This window comes from Cynocephalus volans, chromosome 2 (assembly GCF_027409185.1).
Source record: "Cynocephalus volans isolate mCynVol1 chromosome 2, mCynVol1.pri, whole genome shotgun sequence".
In the NCBI taxonomy this organism is placed as follows: Eukaryota; Metazoa; Chordata; class Mammalia; order Dermoptera; family Cynocephalidae; genus Cynocephalus; species Cynocephalus volans.
In genome coordinates this window covers 67,278,786-67,294,554 of record NC_084461.1, presented here as the reverse complement: position 1 = coordinate 67,294,554, position 15,769 = coordinate 67,278,786, and the positions used below count along the sequence as shown (strand labels likewise).

Sequence of the window (15,769 nt, the reverse complement as noted above, 5' to 3'; positions counted from 1 at the left end):
CTACACTGAACTGATTCTTTAAAACAATTCACTAACTGCTGTAACAGTTAGTGCTCATATTACAACAGTGCAAAATATATTGTTGTTTCAACACAAAATTTAAAGCAGTCTCAAGAGTACATCAAAAGTGTGTGACGTACTAATGAAATGCTAATATAGACACATCCAAAGCCTCAGTCTATCCCAGCAAGTCAAGTGAAGACTTAAGGCAACTGTCCAGTATTTCATGACTTTCACTGAAATAAAAGATTTCATTTTGCTTCAAGTAACTGAATAACTGACTTGAATCTTCACTTTACTAGAACAGACTTAAGACAACAAACTATCTACTGTAGGTTATACTTCAAGCATGTACGAATCAGACCCTTTCCAAAACCCCACAAATCTCTTCCATATTACATGTGGTATAATTAATTGAAGTTATATCAAAAACTTTTTATTTGTTCAGGTAATTTCCCAAAATATATTTTATCTGATCACCTGAATATTCATGCCACAATATTACTAATCATCAATGTAAACATTTTCAAAAATACATTTTTAAATCAAAGGGTTTTATTAGGAAATGTCATAATAAAATATGTAATCTTTATATAAGTATGTCCTTTTAAAAATAAAACATGAAAACAAGAACAATTAAAAAGAAAACACGATGGAGGTAAACAAATTCATTATGATGTCACTATTGTTCTTTATTTCTTGGAAGAACTTATTAAGAAATAGAGGCCAGTTATCTTTTCAGGATAGCAGCTCTTAAAGGTAGTACACTGTTCAAATCTCTTTTGTTTTTCAATCTGTGCCATGACTGGGAGAGAAAAAAAAGCAATTCTTAAAACCTAAAATATATGCAAAACAAAAGACAGAAAGGAGAGTTTAAAAGCATATGAATAGTGGTCCTCTCTAGGTGGTAAAATTTTGGATAATTTTTTTCTTCTTTGTGTTTTTATTTCCCAAGTTTATTTAACACGGTACAAATATTTTTTTTGTCATCAGAAAAGAAATTGTTATTGAAAAACTCTATGCCTGTGTGGTTTCAATTCATTTTTAAAGAAATGGACACATAGGTGATACGAAAAGATACAACTGACAACATTAACATTCATTCACAGATTAAATAATTTCATCTAAAATAGCAAAGTAATTAAACCAAAACCTTTGGATCTGAGAAGGTAAGGAAGGACTACTTTAACTATTTGGTTGATTGTTTTGTGTCTTTACTAGCTTTTTCAATGAAAAATAATGTTTGTGAAGGAGAGAATAAATCTATAATAAAGTACTTTATGTAGGCCTCTGGAGAAGAATAGTGAATAGAATTTATAAGAAAAAGAAAAGATACTGAAATTCCTGTTCACAAACTAAAAATCTGGCTCACTACTTGATGGCTGCAAATCCTTTGTCACTCCAGCTGTCTTTTGTCTTAGTCTTTTGTCACTCCAGCTGTCAATTGACTAAAAACATTGGTTTTACAGCTAAACAATCCTAAATGAAAACTTACCCACCAATAGCACAGCAATGTAGCAATGGAATTTGTGAGCTCTCACTTTAATCTGACAGACAAAAATATTCCCTCCTGGATATTCTAAAAGGAAACAAGTTCTGCAGGACAAATTTTCTATTCTGGTTGACAAATTGAGAGGGCCTAATTTGAAGGATAGCTTACAATACTTGCATTTCTAATTATCATTAAAATAAAGTCCACTTGTATGTCTAGATAATGAAAAAATATGCCTCTAAAAGGATCTTCACAGTTCTCTGATCTTTCTCTTCTATGAAGCTTTTCCTCCTATTTGTCTCATAGCACATATTTCTACCAATGCATTTCTACACTGTATTGTGGAATTCCTTAAAGATAGGACACATCTAGCAAAACCATTGGTGAATAAATTCATACTGTGGACATACACACATTCACACATTTTTTTAAATCTTTCGAAATATAAAGAAAAAATGGCATTATAATTCTTTGTGACAATAGGGTCTACAAAAAGAAAAAGAATAAATTAGACATCAGCTTCTTTCTAAGGCTACAGTTCCCTCATATTTTAAAGAGGGAAAGGAGTCCATTAGGTTTTATTCACTCATTTTGAGAGTTTAAAAGCTCTCTGCGACAATGCTTATTTCCACAAAAGTGAAAGCCATGTGAATGAAAACAGAGCCAGATCTCTCTGACGGAAAAGTATAATTAAATTCAAGCAATAAATTCCCTATTGGGCTACACAACAAAGAAACCAGGACTTTTCTGTCCTGTTATATGTAAATATTTTCATTTTTAAAGCACATTATTCCACTAATATTTCTAGAGTTAATCTGATGCATTATTTACCTTTAAAAATTGATCCTTGATCATGTCAAACTTCTGCTTTTCATGCACCGCTCTGGCTGTATTTGTTCCATCAAAAGGTTCTGCAATGTTAAATGCACATATAAAGAAGAAATTATTAAAATGAGAATTTCAGTTTTTTAATCAGGCTCAACTATACGAAATTGTCAATATGTGACAGTTTTTGACCTACAAAAACATCAATTTCATATGGTTCAGCTTTATATCTTTATTATATTTATGCATAGAAAAATTTAATTTAGCTATGAACTGTCTAATAAGGTAGATAGAATTAAAGTGAAAAGATGATTAAAAATGAAAGTCATCAGCTTATATATGTTAAGTCTAAATCATAAAAGTGATAAAAGTGGGTAAGATTTCTGAAGAATTACACAGAGGGTCAAGGACCTACCCTTAGGGGAACAAAAAAAAGTTAAAGAATAAAGTTACAAAAAGAATAAAGCACTATATCCAAGACAGGTGGTCAATGTCAAATATCACAGGATACATTATTTTAAATTTAATTTTAATTTAAAAGCTGATTAGTCCAGGAGGAGAAAGGTCAATAACCTTTGAAAGTAGAGGATGAATAATGGAGAAAATGAAAGATAGTGCAGGGAATTAAGGTATGAGTGTATGGTTTACAAAAAGATACAGTGGGAACAGTAACTTGTATGAGAAATTTGGCAGAGAAAGAAAAGAGAGAAAAACAGAATAGCAGCAGAGAAGACAGGAAGACAACAAAGGAAGAGTTTTCATGTGTGTGTCTCCAACGTATCTACCTTCCATGACTGTACCCCTGTGCTACTCACCCTCCACCCACAAGATAAGAGAGAAGATTCCATATATAGAGAGAAAAAGAAAGAAACCAGAAGAGGATAAGGAAGCTGAAGATAATAGTGAGCTGAGGAGGACAACGGAAGGCATTAGGAGTGAGATGGGATTACTGAAATAATAATGCCAGAAGTAGGTAAAAATTACTAGAAATCAAGAATTTTAGCACTGAAAAAGAAGGGGGAAAAAACTACTTAGAAAAGCCAGTAGGATCAAGTCAAGAGTACTTTTCAAGGATGAGAAGAACTTTGTATGCCCTAAAGCTGAAAGTGAGGGAATGGAGAGTAAAAGAATGATGTTGTTGGAAAGAGGAGAGGAAACTGAAGAGAAAGACCTGAAAACAGTGTAAAAGAATAGGAAATCTCATGGCAGGGTTAACTTTAGATTCGTTGTAAGATTCTAAGCAGACCCATAATTTTAAAAACTCCTTTTGTTTACTTATTTTTTATTGTTTAGAAAGACTATTTTAAAAAGGAGTTTACTGTAACAGTACTGTGATTTTGTTTTTTTTTTTTTTAATAGAATAAGGGCTAACTGTATCAGATCACATCAAGCACAGCCCTTAACACAGTGTTTAATATTCAAAACAACACAACTAAAATGATACACACCTTCTGTGTACTTTATTAACAAACCAAACACCAAAGCAGGAGATTTAATTTCATTTTCATAAACTCTTAAAATGTTGTATACCAACATTAATAAAGCAAATGTAGTTTTAGTAAGGCCATAGCCCTTTAGTTTAAGGTATAGCCTAACTTTTTAGTATTGCACATAGAAATGCTAAGCTTGGGAAAAACAGAAAACTTTCCCAGGACTGAGTCTCTGTTGTAGACTAAAAAATTGTAACACAGCAAATATCCTTGCTCTAAGGGCAGTCATCCTTGGTGCTGCTAAACTGAATGATGGGAAAGTATGTGAGCTAAAAGCTTCAAGGTTAATGGTTGGAGGATGTTCCACATCTTGTCTTCAGCTGTTTCTTTGAGTTTCTTGGGGAACTAAGCATTGCCATGACAATTATCTCATTGTTCTTTTTGTAACCACCTCTGTTCCTTTTCTGTAACTTTCTTGCCTGGACAATAAAAACTGAGAGAAAACCTCATTTGGGGCTATTCCTAGGAATTCTTCTCTCTTGAAAGAACTGATCCTGGGATTAACCCCTTCTGGGCTTCTCACTGCTCTGGAGAAATGGGCTTTGAGTAATCCTTTGCATCTCCGTCACCCTGGGAGAGGTGAAATAATCCAAGATTTAAATATCTAAACTTGATGTTTTCTACAAATGTTGATTCTCAATTCTTTATTCTTTTTTACCTCAAGATTTATAAAGGTCTTCAATTTGGCATCTATAAGAATAATTTTGCCTCTTGAAGTCAGTTTCCCACTGACTCAAAGAAAATGTCTCAAAGATATATTCAACTACACATGAGAATTAATTTTAGAAAAGAGAATATCCTCAGAACATTTAATTTTTGAAGTGAAATCAAGTTCTATTCATAAAAACAGTATTTTAAGAATAAAATAATATAAAAGAACTCATTTTATTGCAATATAAGAATCATCAAATAAAGATTTATTTTCTTCCATCTGTAAGTCATGAAATTAGGTTTTAACCAACCCCAAGTGTGAAGGATGCATAAAGACTGCCTCAAATACTACCAACTAGAAAGATTAAATGTCCAAATTCGTGTTTATTATTTCTCATGACTAAGTAATTTTAAATAATTTTTTTAAAATGAAAATTTTAAGCTAAAAGACTTATAAATCACTTTAGAACATAAATGTATTACTTTTAATTGAAATAACTCAAGCAATTTTCTCAATACTATGATAATAACTGGATGGTAAATAGAGAGCAGTGGTGGAAAACTACCTTCTACACAGATGTATTTATTTCTCCATTCAATACCATCAGGCCTCGGAATGGCTTTGGCTTCACGAACTGAAATCATTTGACTGTTCCAGCTATAAGAAAAACATTAATCATGTTAACTATTTTCATAATTTCCTTTGTTATTACTTTTAGTATATCAGTAGGAAGGCCTACCCTGACTTTCCTAGAGAACACTAAAACTTGCTCCAACCCTCAGCACCACAATCCCCATTTCCCTCCTCTAATTTTTGCTCCATAGCACTTATCTTCTAACAATTTGCTTTTTTATTATGCTTATTATTTACTATGTTACTGTGTAGTGCATGTTTCCTCCAAGTAGAATGAAAACTCCAAGATGCTGTGATATTTGTCTATTTTTTTCCCTGTTCACCTAGTTATTTAACACGAACTAAGTATTCAAGTGAAGTAACACAAAAAATAAGAAAGTGAGAGCAAGCAAAAAAATACATAAAAGCTACTCTGATTGTTAACACCCCAGTAAGAACTTTTTTGTTTGTTAAGGGGAAGGTAATTTTCTCATATTATTTTCTGGTAGCATTAAATAATTTTTATTTAGCTGCATCTTTATTTGTACAATTTGGGAGAAAATTCTGAAACGTTTCAATAGAAGCAAATAGATGCTGTTTTAGGAAAACAAAAATTATACTCTATGAAAATGTACTGTTATTGCTGTATATCAGATGCAGCTGTTAATAGTGAAATTTTACTCAAGTAAAACAATTTTATCAGTATGTCTGAAGGTAAATTGTCTGGTCTTTAGTATACACTAACTCTATATTTTGTTTTTCAAAGATTTTTAAACATTTCTTTACATTTCTAACAATTATTACAAGTATTTTATTTTTTTCAAAGAACATTCTAAAACATATGACCACTCAGCTTGTATACATGAGAAAAATAAATTTGAGGACAAGCTAATCTCTACCATTTCAGCAAGCAGAGAAAGACTATGATTTGATCCTTCTAACTCCAGCACTCACCCTACACTTCCTCTATAGTTCCATTAGTAAAAACACTAAAAAAGAAAAGGAGCACTCTGTTCTATTGCTTCAAATGTTTCCAAAATTTTCTTTAAAATAATAATATAAAGGAGAGGGTTAAATAACCACATACCTGAACCAAACAAGATTACAGTATTACACTTTTCATTACTTTATACCAGTTAAGACAAATTTTGCTAATAAAATAAACTTTTTTCCCTGAGACTATTTGTTTCTAATATCAGCTTACAGGACAAATGAATCTGCAGAATTAAAACTGCAAAAATAATTTTTAAAAGGCATACATTGATTTCCTTCTTTCAGAAGAATTTAGAGTATTGAAATGCTACATCCTGCTGTTAAATTATAAACTTCTATTTCCTTAACTCGAAGGACATTATTCTCACCAACTATGCTTCTATTAAATCCAATCCTGAATTTACATTACACCTTTCAAGTAAATTCAAGTAGTGAATTTACCACTACTTGTTCTAAACTGAGTCACAGAAAGTTTTAACATATATATTATTTATTTTATTGATCATCCCTAACCAGATATTATTTAAGCTTCAACCTACAATCAACCCAAGTATTTTAAACGACTATATCATTCAAAGTCCTTCAAAGAGAAAAAAGAATATTTTGAATCACTACCATTTAGAATGATTTAATTTATTGCATTTTCAAAGAACTTTTAAATATATCTAAATTATTAAATATTTCAAATCATTAATACATGAATATAATTTATATAGTTTTTAGTTTTAGAGGTGAATTTAAATATAAAATTTAAATGGTAATTTAAAAATAATTTTCCCCAAATATTTCATTCTCTAAAATACACAGGCCATAAATCAAGCCCTTTGTCATACTAATCTATTCTTGACCATAATTTGCTTGCCATGTGAAAATCTGTTATTGTCACTCAATAATTAAAAGTATAAAATAAGATACAGTCTATAGAAGAGAGATCTTTCAGAAAAGAATAACAGGTATGGGACTTAATTTAATCTACAACAGATTTATAATATATGATAATCTTTTGAATATAAAACTGAAATTACTGATTATATTAGTTAGGTCTTTGCTACTCTTCAGTAATGTTAATAGACTGGTACTCAACAACTAACTCTCTTCCAGCCATTCTTTTGGTGAACAACAAAAAGTATTTTGAGATGGTTGATTAAGCTAGAAATGTAGTGTAACAAAGTCAAAATTATGAATTTGATACTTTATGGCTATATATATATTAAGACTAGTCAAATTAAGTGAATAAATGTATATAGTTTCATTTGATTATTAAGGCTAGGAAGCAAACAGAAAATAAACTTTGTTAGGGATTTCAAATGTCTTAAGAAGAGAGAAAATTTTACTCTAGTCGTAGAGTTCTGGTTTGTTTTGACTAGATCTTCATCTTCTATCTGACCCTTTCAATGTTGGTGTCCATCAGGGCCCTGCCTCTTTGAAACTTCTTCTAATGCTAGAGTACCTACCCAAGGCTTCAATAATCTGACATTTCTTTCCCAAATCCTCCAGCTCTGACTTTTCTATCAAGCCTGAAGCTAATACAAGCATACTTCAAAGAGTTTTTGGAAAAATAGTTAAAAGATAGTACTAATCTTTCCATGAACTTTGTGAAGACCCCTTGTATTTACAACTAACTATTGGTAACTATTGGCTGTCCTACAGATATCCCCTTGTGCCCACACTTTCAAGACTGAATTTAATATATTCTGTCCATGGTCAATTATTAAAATCACTCCCTTGCATATATTCTCAACTCTCTTACTTCCTCTTGATGCACTGAACTAACTTACTTGGCTGAAACGCAACCCTGATGAAATCTATGCCAATTCTTTCAACTGAACGTAGGGAAAGATGCAACCATGCTGACTGATCGCACTTTAAATTCATGATAACTTAACCCAAAAGGACCTTTAATGCTACTACCTACTAATCATACTATGTTTCCATAGTTAATCCACCCTTTTACTATAGTACATGACAATTCATACCTTCGCGTCACTTCTCAAATTTCCTCCCTCATAATCATTCCCAGCTGATGTCCATGCTTCATTTCACTAAAAAAATTAAAGCAATCCAAAGATAATTCCCACTAACTCCCACCATATTGATTCACCTGTGTTCATCTGTGTCCATATATTCTGCTTTTTCTCATTGTCAGTGAACTGTCTGTGTTCCTATTCTACTTGTGCTCTATATTCCAACCGTTCCTGACATATGCAAGTATAATGTTCCAACAAATTTACTATGCCTTTCCCTGGTACCATCAATTTTGCCATCAAATGGGTTACCTTTTCAGGGGGACTTTCCCTCACCATGCTAGGTATTAAACTGCAGTACAAGTATTGAAATTGCAACAGCTACATACACCAGAACCTCCTTTTTCACTTTTGCTTTATTTTTTCACACTTACCATCTTCCTACACACTACATATTTTATTTGTATATTGTCTTACGTCTCCATTCTACAATGTAAACTCCATGAGGGCAAGGATTTTTGCTTTTTTTGTTAACTGCTATATACCTAGTCCATAGAAAATAGCTCGGTACATGGTAGGCATTCAATGAATATTTACTGATTAAATAAAACATGAGAGAAAAGGATCAGAATAAGAATGGAAACAGAAAATTAGGGCCTTCATATTCCTTTTTTAAAAATGTACATATTTATGAATGGAGGTATGTATTTTTAATTCAACAGATAGGCTAGCAGTAATGACATGTGATTAGGCATCCGGGGAATAAAAGGGATAATAAAATAGGTGTCTTTTAAGGTTCCTAGAATCTACAGTATTCTATGAGTCTGGAGGATATTTAGAATTTGAATGTTTCTTTTGCTTTGCTAAAATAAAAAATGATTATATTCTGATTGTACTTTCTCTAATCCCTGAGCCACCTAATCCTTTCCCTCCGTTTGTTAGTTCCCTATTCCCAGGTACAATCTAGAATCCTGGCTTCATTTTAAGAGTTTTCAACAGCAAGATGTTTGTGAAGTAGGCAAGAAAAATCAGAAATTTTTAAATGGCCATATAAAACTTCTGCAACGTTTATACCATAAACTCAAGCACCCCTTAACAGTACTTAATTCTTTGTCTTTCAAGTAAAGAGAATTTTTTAATTGAATAGCTCAAAACTCAGAAGAAATCCTTACAAACATTTTTAACAGCTGCCAAAATTCTCTTACACGCACCTAGTTCATTATGACGACGATATCTTGGCTGTGCTCCCAAGAGTCAAATCGCTGAAAATATCTCATATGAAACAACAATGCACTTGACAAATGTACTATATCATGAAGTTTCAAAACCTCTTTCCAAGCATCAGCATCCTAGCCAATATCATTTGGCCCAGCAAGCTAGTTCCCATTAATATTAAACTAACGCACAAAGCTATACTTCTATCATCTTTAGTTCAGCAAAGCACATTATTTTCAAGATATTTGTATCTAGATGCTCTGATACTAAACTATACATGGTAGAGATACATCTTCTGTGAATTCTTTTCCTCTTCTACAACATTACCCAATGCCTAACTTTATACTATACAACACAATAGACAATGCCAAAACAGTCTAACAATAAGAATGTAGTTTTGGAGTCAGACCTGAATCTGAATCCCAATTCTCCCACTATCTAGCTGTATTGCTGTGGGCAAATTTCACATACACAAATTCCCTGAGTGTGACAGGGATTATTGTGAGGACTAAATAAAACATACAGGAATCACTCAGTATACTACAGGACACCAGGTAAACACTCACTAAACATTAGCTATTATTATTTCAACATCTGAAAAATTAACTCCAGAATAACCATTAAACTTTCACAATCTCTTTACATTACATGTCTCATATAGTCTTAAATTTTACTCATCTTTATACAAGGATACTTCAAAGTTGGTGAGAAAACAGAATTAAAAGATAATATGATCTTTCAACAAACTTTTTGAAGTACCCTCATACATATAAAGGCTCCTCCCTTTTTATCTTTGTTGCCTGGACTTACACTTTTTAATCTGGATTATTTTTTAATTTTTAATTTTTAGTCTGGATTATTATAACTGCACTCTTACTTAACTACTTTCCTCCAGAGCTTTTCTCACTCCTTTTCTTAACTTAATTCAGTAATTTTTAAGTCATCTTTGACTCATGTCCATGATCTTACTTCCTGCTTCAAAATTATAACAAGCACTTTTCAAATACCTACTATCTGGCACTGGGGTAGGTACTAGGGACACAACTGCAAACAAAACAGGCACAAGCAGTCTAGTGTAAGCTTTACTTTGAATAATTTGATTAACATTTTTTTGTTCATGTGTTATGTTTCAAATCATCTCATATGAGTCAGGTTTCTTTAGCTACCTGCATCATAGCAGAAAAGACATACCAAAATTGCAGTAAAGTATACTTAAGTATGAATTTTGCAGTCAAAATTATCTGAAATACTACCCTTGCTAGCTATGTGATCTTGGGGCAAGTTGCTTCATTACTCTATATGCCTCAATGTTAAAATAGGCATAATATAATGCCACCTCATATGGTTATTATGTAAACTGAATGAGATTACACTACTTAGAACAATTTTCCCACCTCAAAATAGCAATTTACTACTATTACTATTATTATTCCTCTCTCTAAAGTCTTCAAAGTGTTCTATGGTCACTGTACCCTCTTCTAACTTTGAACAATTCCTTAAGTCCCCTCTCTTCCTGGACTTAACTACCACAGAAACTTTCAGTTCTGTATAGCCTGATTACACATTTTATTTGTTTCACGTTTACACATCATCTGCAAAAAAAAAAAAAAATGGAAAAGACATATTCCTTGATTTGTATATCATACTAACACAACTATTCATTCAGGTATCAAGTGTTAATAGATTTTTTCCAAGTTGGTCTTAACTATTTTTTTATTATAAGTTTAAAGTTCCTAGAAAATAGATATCCAAAACTACACAGCACCTACATAGTACCAACACATAGGGCCTACATAGGCCCTACTATGGAATGAGGGAGCTAAACATAAAATGGGATCACTATTGAAATTAACTAAAAATGGGCTTATTAAAATATACTTTTTTTTTTAGCTAGGAATATAAAATCTATTTAGTTTTTAGTAAATAATTGTTAGATATTAAATTTTATAAACTACACATTTCTAGACAAGCTTACAGCATTGCAATCAACAAATATAGCTTTCTGACCAAATCTGTAGCATTCACTTATACATAAACACATTAACTTAAACACAATTTAAAGTTTTACTTACTCAAATTCTGTAGCATAATACTTAAGAAAGCCCAGTAAGAGGTCCCCAAGATTTGATTCATTCTTTGAGAGGTAAGGAGGAACATTACATGGAGCTTGATGTACAAGGTGCAGCTGTACAGCAGGACTAAAAGATTCCTGTCAAAAAGAAAAAGGGAAACATGTAAAGCCATTTTAAATACACACTAAAAATACTTTATAAATCCTGACCTAGGCTCTCTGAAGAAAATAACATTTTTCTTTGTATTGACAATTAGGAAACTTGAAGATTTTCTTCCACTAAAGATTTCACCATTACTTGGAATAGGCCAGAATGTACCTGAAAAACTAAGATATTCTAATCCTTGGCTTGAGTACATCACTCAGTTAACCAAATAGATTCCTATGGTAGCAAAAGATTTTCTAACTCATTAATAAAAGCTTATCATACATACCAAGATTCCTCTTAATAACACAGATTTTTTCATAAATGTATTTCATTCTTCTTAATTATTTCTACAAGGACCAGTTGCACCTTACGTATGAAGAATATACCAAGCACAATGCAAGAGCTTTGTCTAAACTGCCCCTTAAAACTTCTCTCAAAGGCCATAAAAGTAACTTCAGTATATGATTAGTACTTATACTAATTTTAAGATTTTTAAATTTTGTTTTATTTTGCTTTTGTATTTTGTATCTTATAAGGAAGAGAAGATAGATGTTCAACATGAATTGAATTTGAAAAGACAAAGAAGGCAGGGAAGAGAAGAAAGATATGAAACATACCAACGAGCAATATTCAGCAAACTTTTACCACGGTGTTTATAAAGGTAAATATCATTTGCTTGCAATCCAGACCAAAACAAGACACTTGTTAGAAAGAATACTAATGGGTACTTATTCTTTTTGCTTATGGTATGACATTTATTTTCATATCTGATCTTTCCTCTATTAGCAGCAAGTTCTAGCTCTAAAATATACTAAATGAACTATAAGCATTCTCAAGTAATATATAATCATAATGTAGAAAATAATATATCTAAGGTAATTTGCACAGTGCCATCAAGAATGGTTTTCTGTATTTCCCCATTGCCATGAGAGAAGAAGTAGATTTTTTTTAAAAAAGCAACTGGTTAAGGCAGCAGAATGACAACTACAATTAAGGTTCCCAGCTATCTAATAAATCACCTTGGGTTTATAGATACCAATTCAATTAATAACATTTAAATAACTCCAAGTTAAAAAATAAAGGCTCCCTAAATAAGTAAGTGGTAGCACAAAGAAATAGGATAGTGCATCATTTAATGCTAGTCCCCAAAAATGTCAGTAAAAGGAGCAAGAAAATAAAAATATCCTTTCCCTTGCCCCATTACCTATTATTCTATCAAAAATTTTTAACTATGAAGAAGTGATTAACTTTCTCTCAGAATAAAAATTCTATTCCAACTACAGTTTATAAAGCTGGCACTCCTAAACTTAAGACTTCCCCTTACATTTCTAACAGCTATAGTATTACATTGTAAGACTCAAGTAGAAATTTTAATTGTCTAGTCCAAGACCAAGGTGGGGGGGTGGGAAGGGAATAAGGGAGAAAACTGAATTTGTTCAGAAGGAAGAACAGATGCAGATGCACTGCCTCCACCCTTTGTCTCTTACTTGTTAGGTATAATATTGGGCTTAAGGCAACATTTAAAATTGTAAAACTTATTTTCAGGCAAGTCAAACAAAAGGTATAATGTAAATCAAATGATAAGAAAAGTAAGTCTCTGTTTAATAGCTTTTGCTCTGAAAGCTTCTTACTAATTTTTATTCCTAGCACCTAGTACAATAAGCATTCAACTTATGAACTGATGCTAAAATAGAAGTCATTTTCTTACCTGAAGTTTAAAACTGTTTGCACCTCCTTTAAAATTTTTATTTTGTTCAATAATTTAGAGAAAAAGATCCACAACTGTGAGATTAAAATTGAAGAGTTGTAAGACCTACTGTATTAAAATGCTAAATGTCCTTGGACCAACAATTTGGCCAGTCTTCTCTTAGCTCCACTGTTCTTTTTCATGGTCATATACAAAAAGGGTCATGTCATGCTTACTGAGGGCAAATTAAAGGAGAAGTCCAAACCTAAAAAGAAAAATATTAGGGTGCACCTAAAAGAAGCTACAAGTAAATAGAAATTCCATCTATCCTTAAGAAATCCCCAGTTTTTGGTAATCATTCACATTACAGACAGATTCTCTGCTTTAAGAAAGATTTCAACAAAGAATTTCTTTAAAAGGGAGCTCCCTCACTACTATTACATGTTTAAGAAAAATACTCACTATTTCAGATAGAATAAAGGCGGGCAGAACTTGAGCTAATATTTTAGGGAGCACATAAAGAGCAATCCAAAAGTCAAGAAGGGGAAAAAAAAAAAAAAAAAACAGCCTTAAAATCACAACCTAAGTCCGTGGAACAGTAATTTAACTGATAACATCTATTTCTTGAACAAACAGATTTTTTTGATTACCAATATTTACTACTGTTAGACATTTTAAATAAAGGGAAGATTCCTTCATACATTTTTAGGTTGATATTTTATTTTCAGCTTCTAATAACCAAATGTGTAATGACATACTAATTCCTGAAAACATTCTCCAAATGATATTTAAACATTGATATTTCTGAAGATACATAATCTTCCATTTCTCTTCAATCAATACTAAATGAAGAAAAATTTAAATAGGCAATCTCTTGAAAAACATCTGAAGTCTCACTGGCTTTGCCCACATAACTGCCTACCAAAAAGGGCAAAAATATCTTTTGCCAGATTCCATCATTTTTCTGAAGCTGTGCTATAACATCGTACTTTACCTTCAAAGTTTAAAATTTGGACAATTAAGCACTTTCTGGATTAAGTTAGATTGGCTAAACTTCTATTTGGTAACCATTAAAATGAGGTAAGGCTTACGTGAAAGATAATTGCTTTCTATCTCCAGGCAAACAGAAATTTAAGTTGCATAATTTTCTAAAAATAAGAATTATGAGATGACAGAAATAAATGTTAAGGAAGGTCACAAAGGAAAGAAAAACTGATATGGAATATATAAGTCAAGTTCTGCCTGAACAGGAAGAATTAGGTGATATCTTGAAGTTCCTGCTAACCTATCTAATTGTATGCAGATTACCACTAATCTGATGATTTATGTTAAAGATTGATCACTAAATTTCCTTTAAATTATACCTGATTTTTTTGTACCCCATGAAATTCAAAATATAAATAAATAAATAAATAAAATAATATCTGATTTTGGTGAGATTTCTAAAGTTTTAAAATCAACATAAGTATCTAATGTAAAATATAGGTACTACAATGAAGTGGCTAAGAGTATGAGCTTTGGAGTTTGACCAAGGTTTGAAACCTTGCCCTTCTATTAGACATACAAACTTAACCAAGTAACTAGCTTTCTAAAGCCTCAGCTTCTTCATCTATAAGGAAAATAAAAGTACTCACAGGGTCATTATAAGGACTAAATGATATAATACATGTAAATCACAGCAGCAACAATATTATCTATTAATCGTTTAGGGTATGCCAGGTATCATTATTAACTGCATATTCATACAATAATGCAGCATGGATACCTCCTGAAACTTTTACATATTTCAAAATTAACTTCCTTATGATTGTTAAAATTTAAGTAATGTCAACTTTAAAGCAATGTTTTAGTCATTTAAAAAAATAAATCCTATGGGGCTAACTAGTTAGCTCAGTTGGTTAGAGTGTGGTGCTGATAACACCAAGGTCGAGGGTTCTATCCTTGTACCAACCAGATGCCAAAAACAACCAACCAACCAACCAAACAAGACTTATTAAAAAAAAAAAAAAAAAACTTCACCAAAATGTTTAAATTCGTCTTTCCAAAGGTGTTCACTTATGATCTATTTTGGATAATTAATCTCTTCATTCCGTTATATGCATTTTAAAACTGAAAAGAGTTGCTGTAGGCATGTATGTATATTATAAATGTAAATTTTAAGGGTTTTTTTTTTTTTTTTACACAGAAGAGCTCTACATTCTCAGAATTCTTTATTTCATAACTATAAAAAAGATTATTTTCTTGTACTCCTATTCTGTTAACATAAATGGCTTCCTTACTGATAGGAAAGGAAACAATTAACTTAAAAAATATAAGTTGTCTTGATAACTCTACCTGGAATATATTTAGGTAAACCTCAAAATAATATGCTTGCATTAAAATAAAGATGTCTTCATAAGCTTAATCTGTTTATATATTTAAACCTTCTCAGCTCATTTCTTTAACTCAATGGTAAATATTCTGCCCTCTATTTTAAGTCAATAAGAAATAAATAGTAATAATCAATAATCTTATACTAAATTTAGCTTTTAGAGATAAGTTTATAACCTTTCATCCCTTTCCTTTATATTCAATTTCACAACTGAATTGAAATATACCAATTTTAAAAATAAATGTTTTA

The 15,769-nt window shown here is 31.5% G+C and overlaps 1 protein-coding gene across 7 annotated transcripts in view; it reads right to left on the bottom strand.

The window, feature by feature from the left end:
* Positions 1-501: 501 nt before the first annotated feature.
* The window catches only part of TENT2 (terminal nucleotidyltransferase 2), a 55,253-nt gene continuing 39,985 nt past the window's right edge, over positions 502-15,769 (bottom strand). For 6 of the 7 annotated variants that reach the window (XM_063085488.1, XM_063085491.1, XM_063085494.1 and 3 more), the window contains 4 exons: positions 11,316-11,452; positions 5,025-5,116; positions 2,324-2,403; positions 502-805 (listed from right to left, as the gene is read on the bottom strand). In XM_063085488.1, the coding sequence (XP_062941558.1) occupies positions 731-805; positions 2,324-2,403; positions 5,025-5,116; positions 11,316-11,452 (384 nt within the window). In that variant the 3' untranslated portion in view covers positions 502-730. Of the gene's footprint in view, positions 806-2,323; positions 2,404-5,024; positions 5,117-11,315; positions 11,453-15,769 lie in introns of those variants that run through there. The other variant, XM_063085493.1, reaches the window with a different exon arrangement.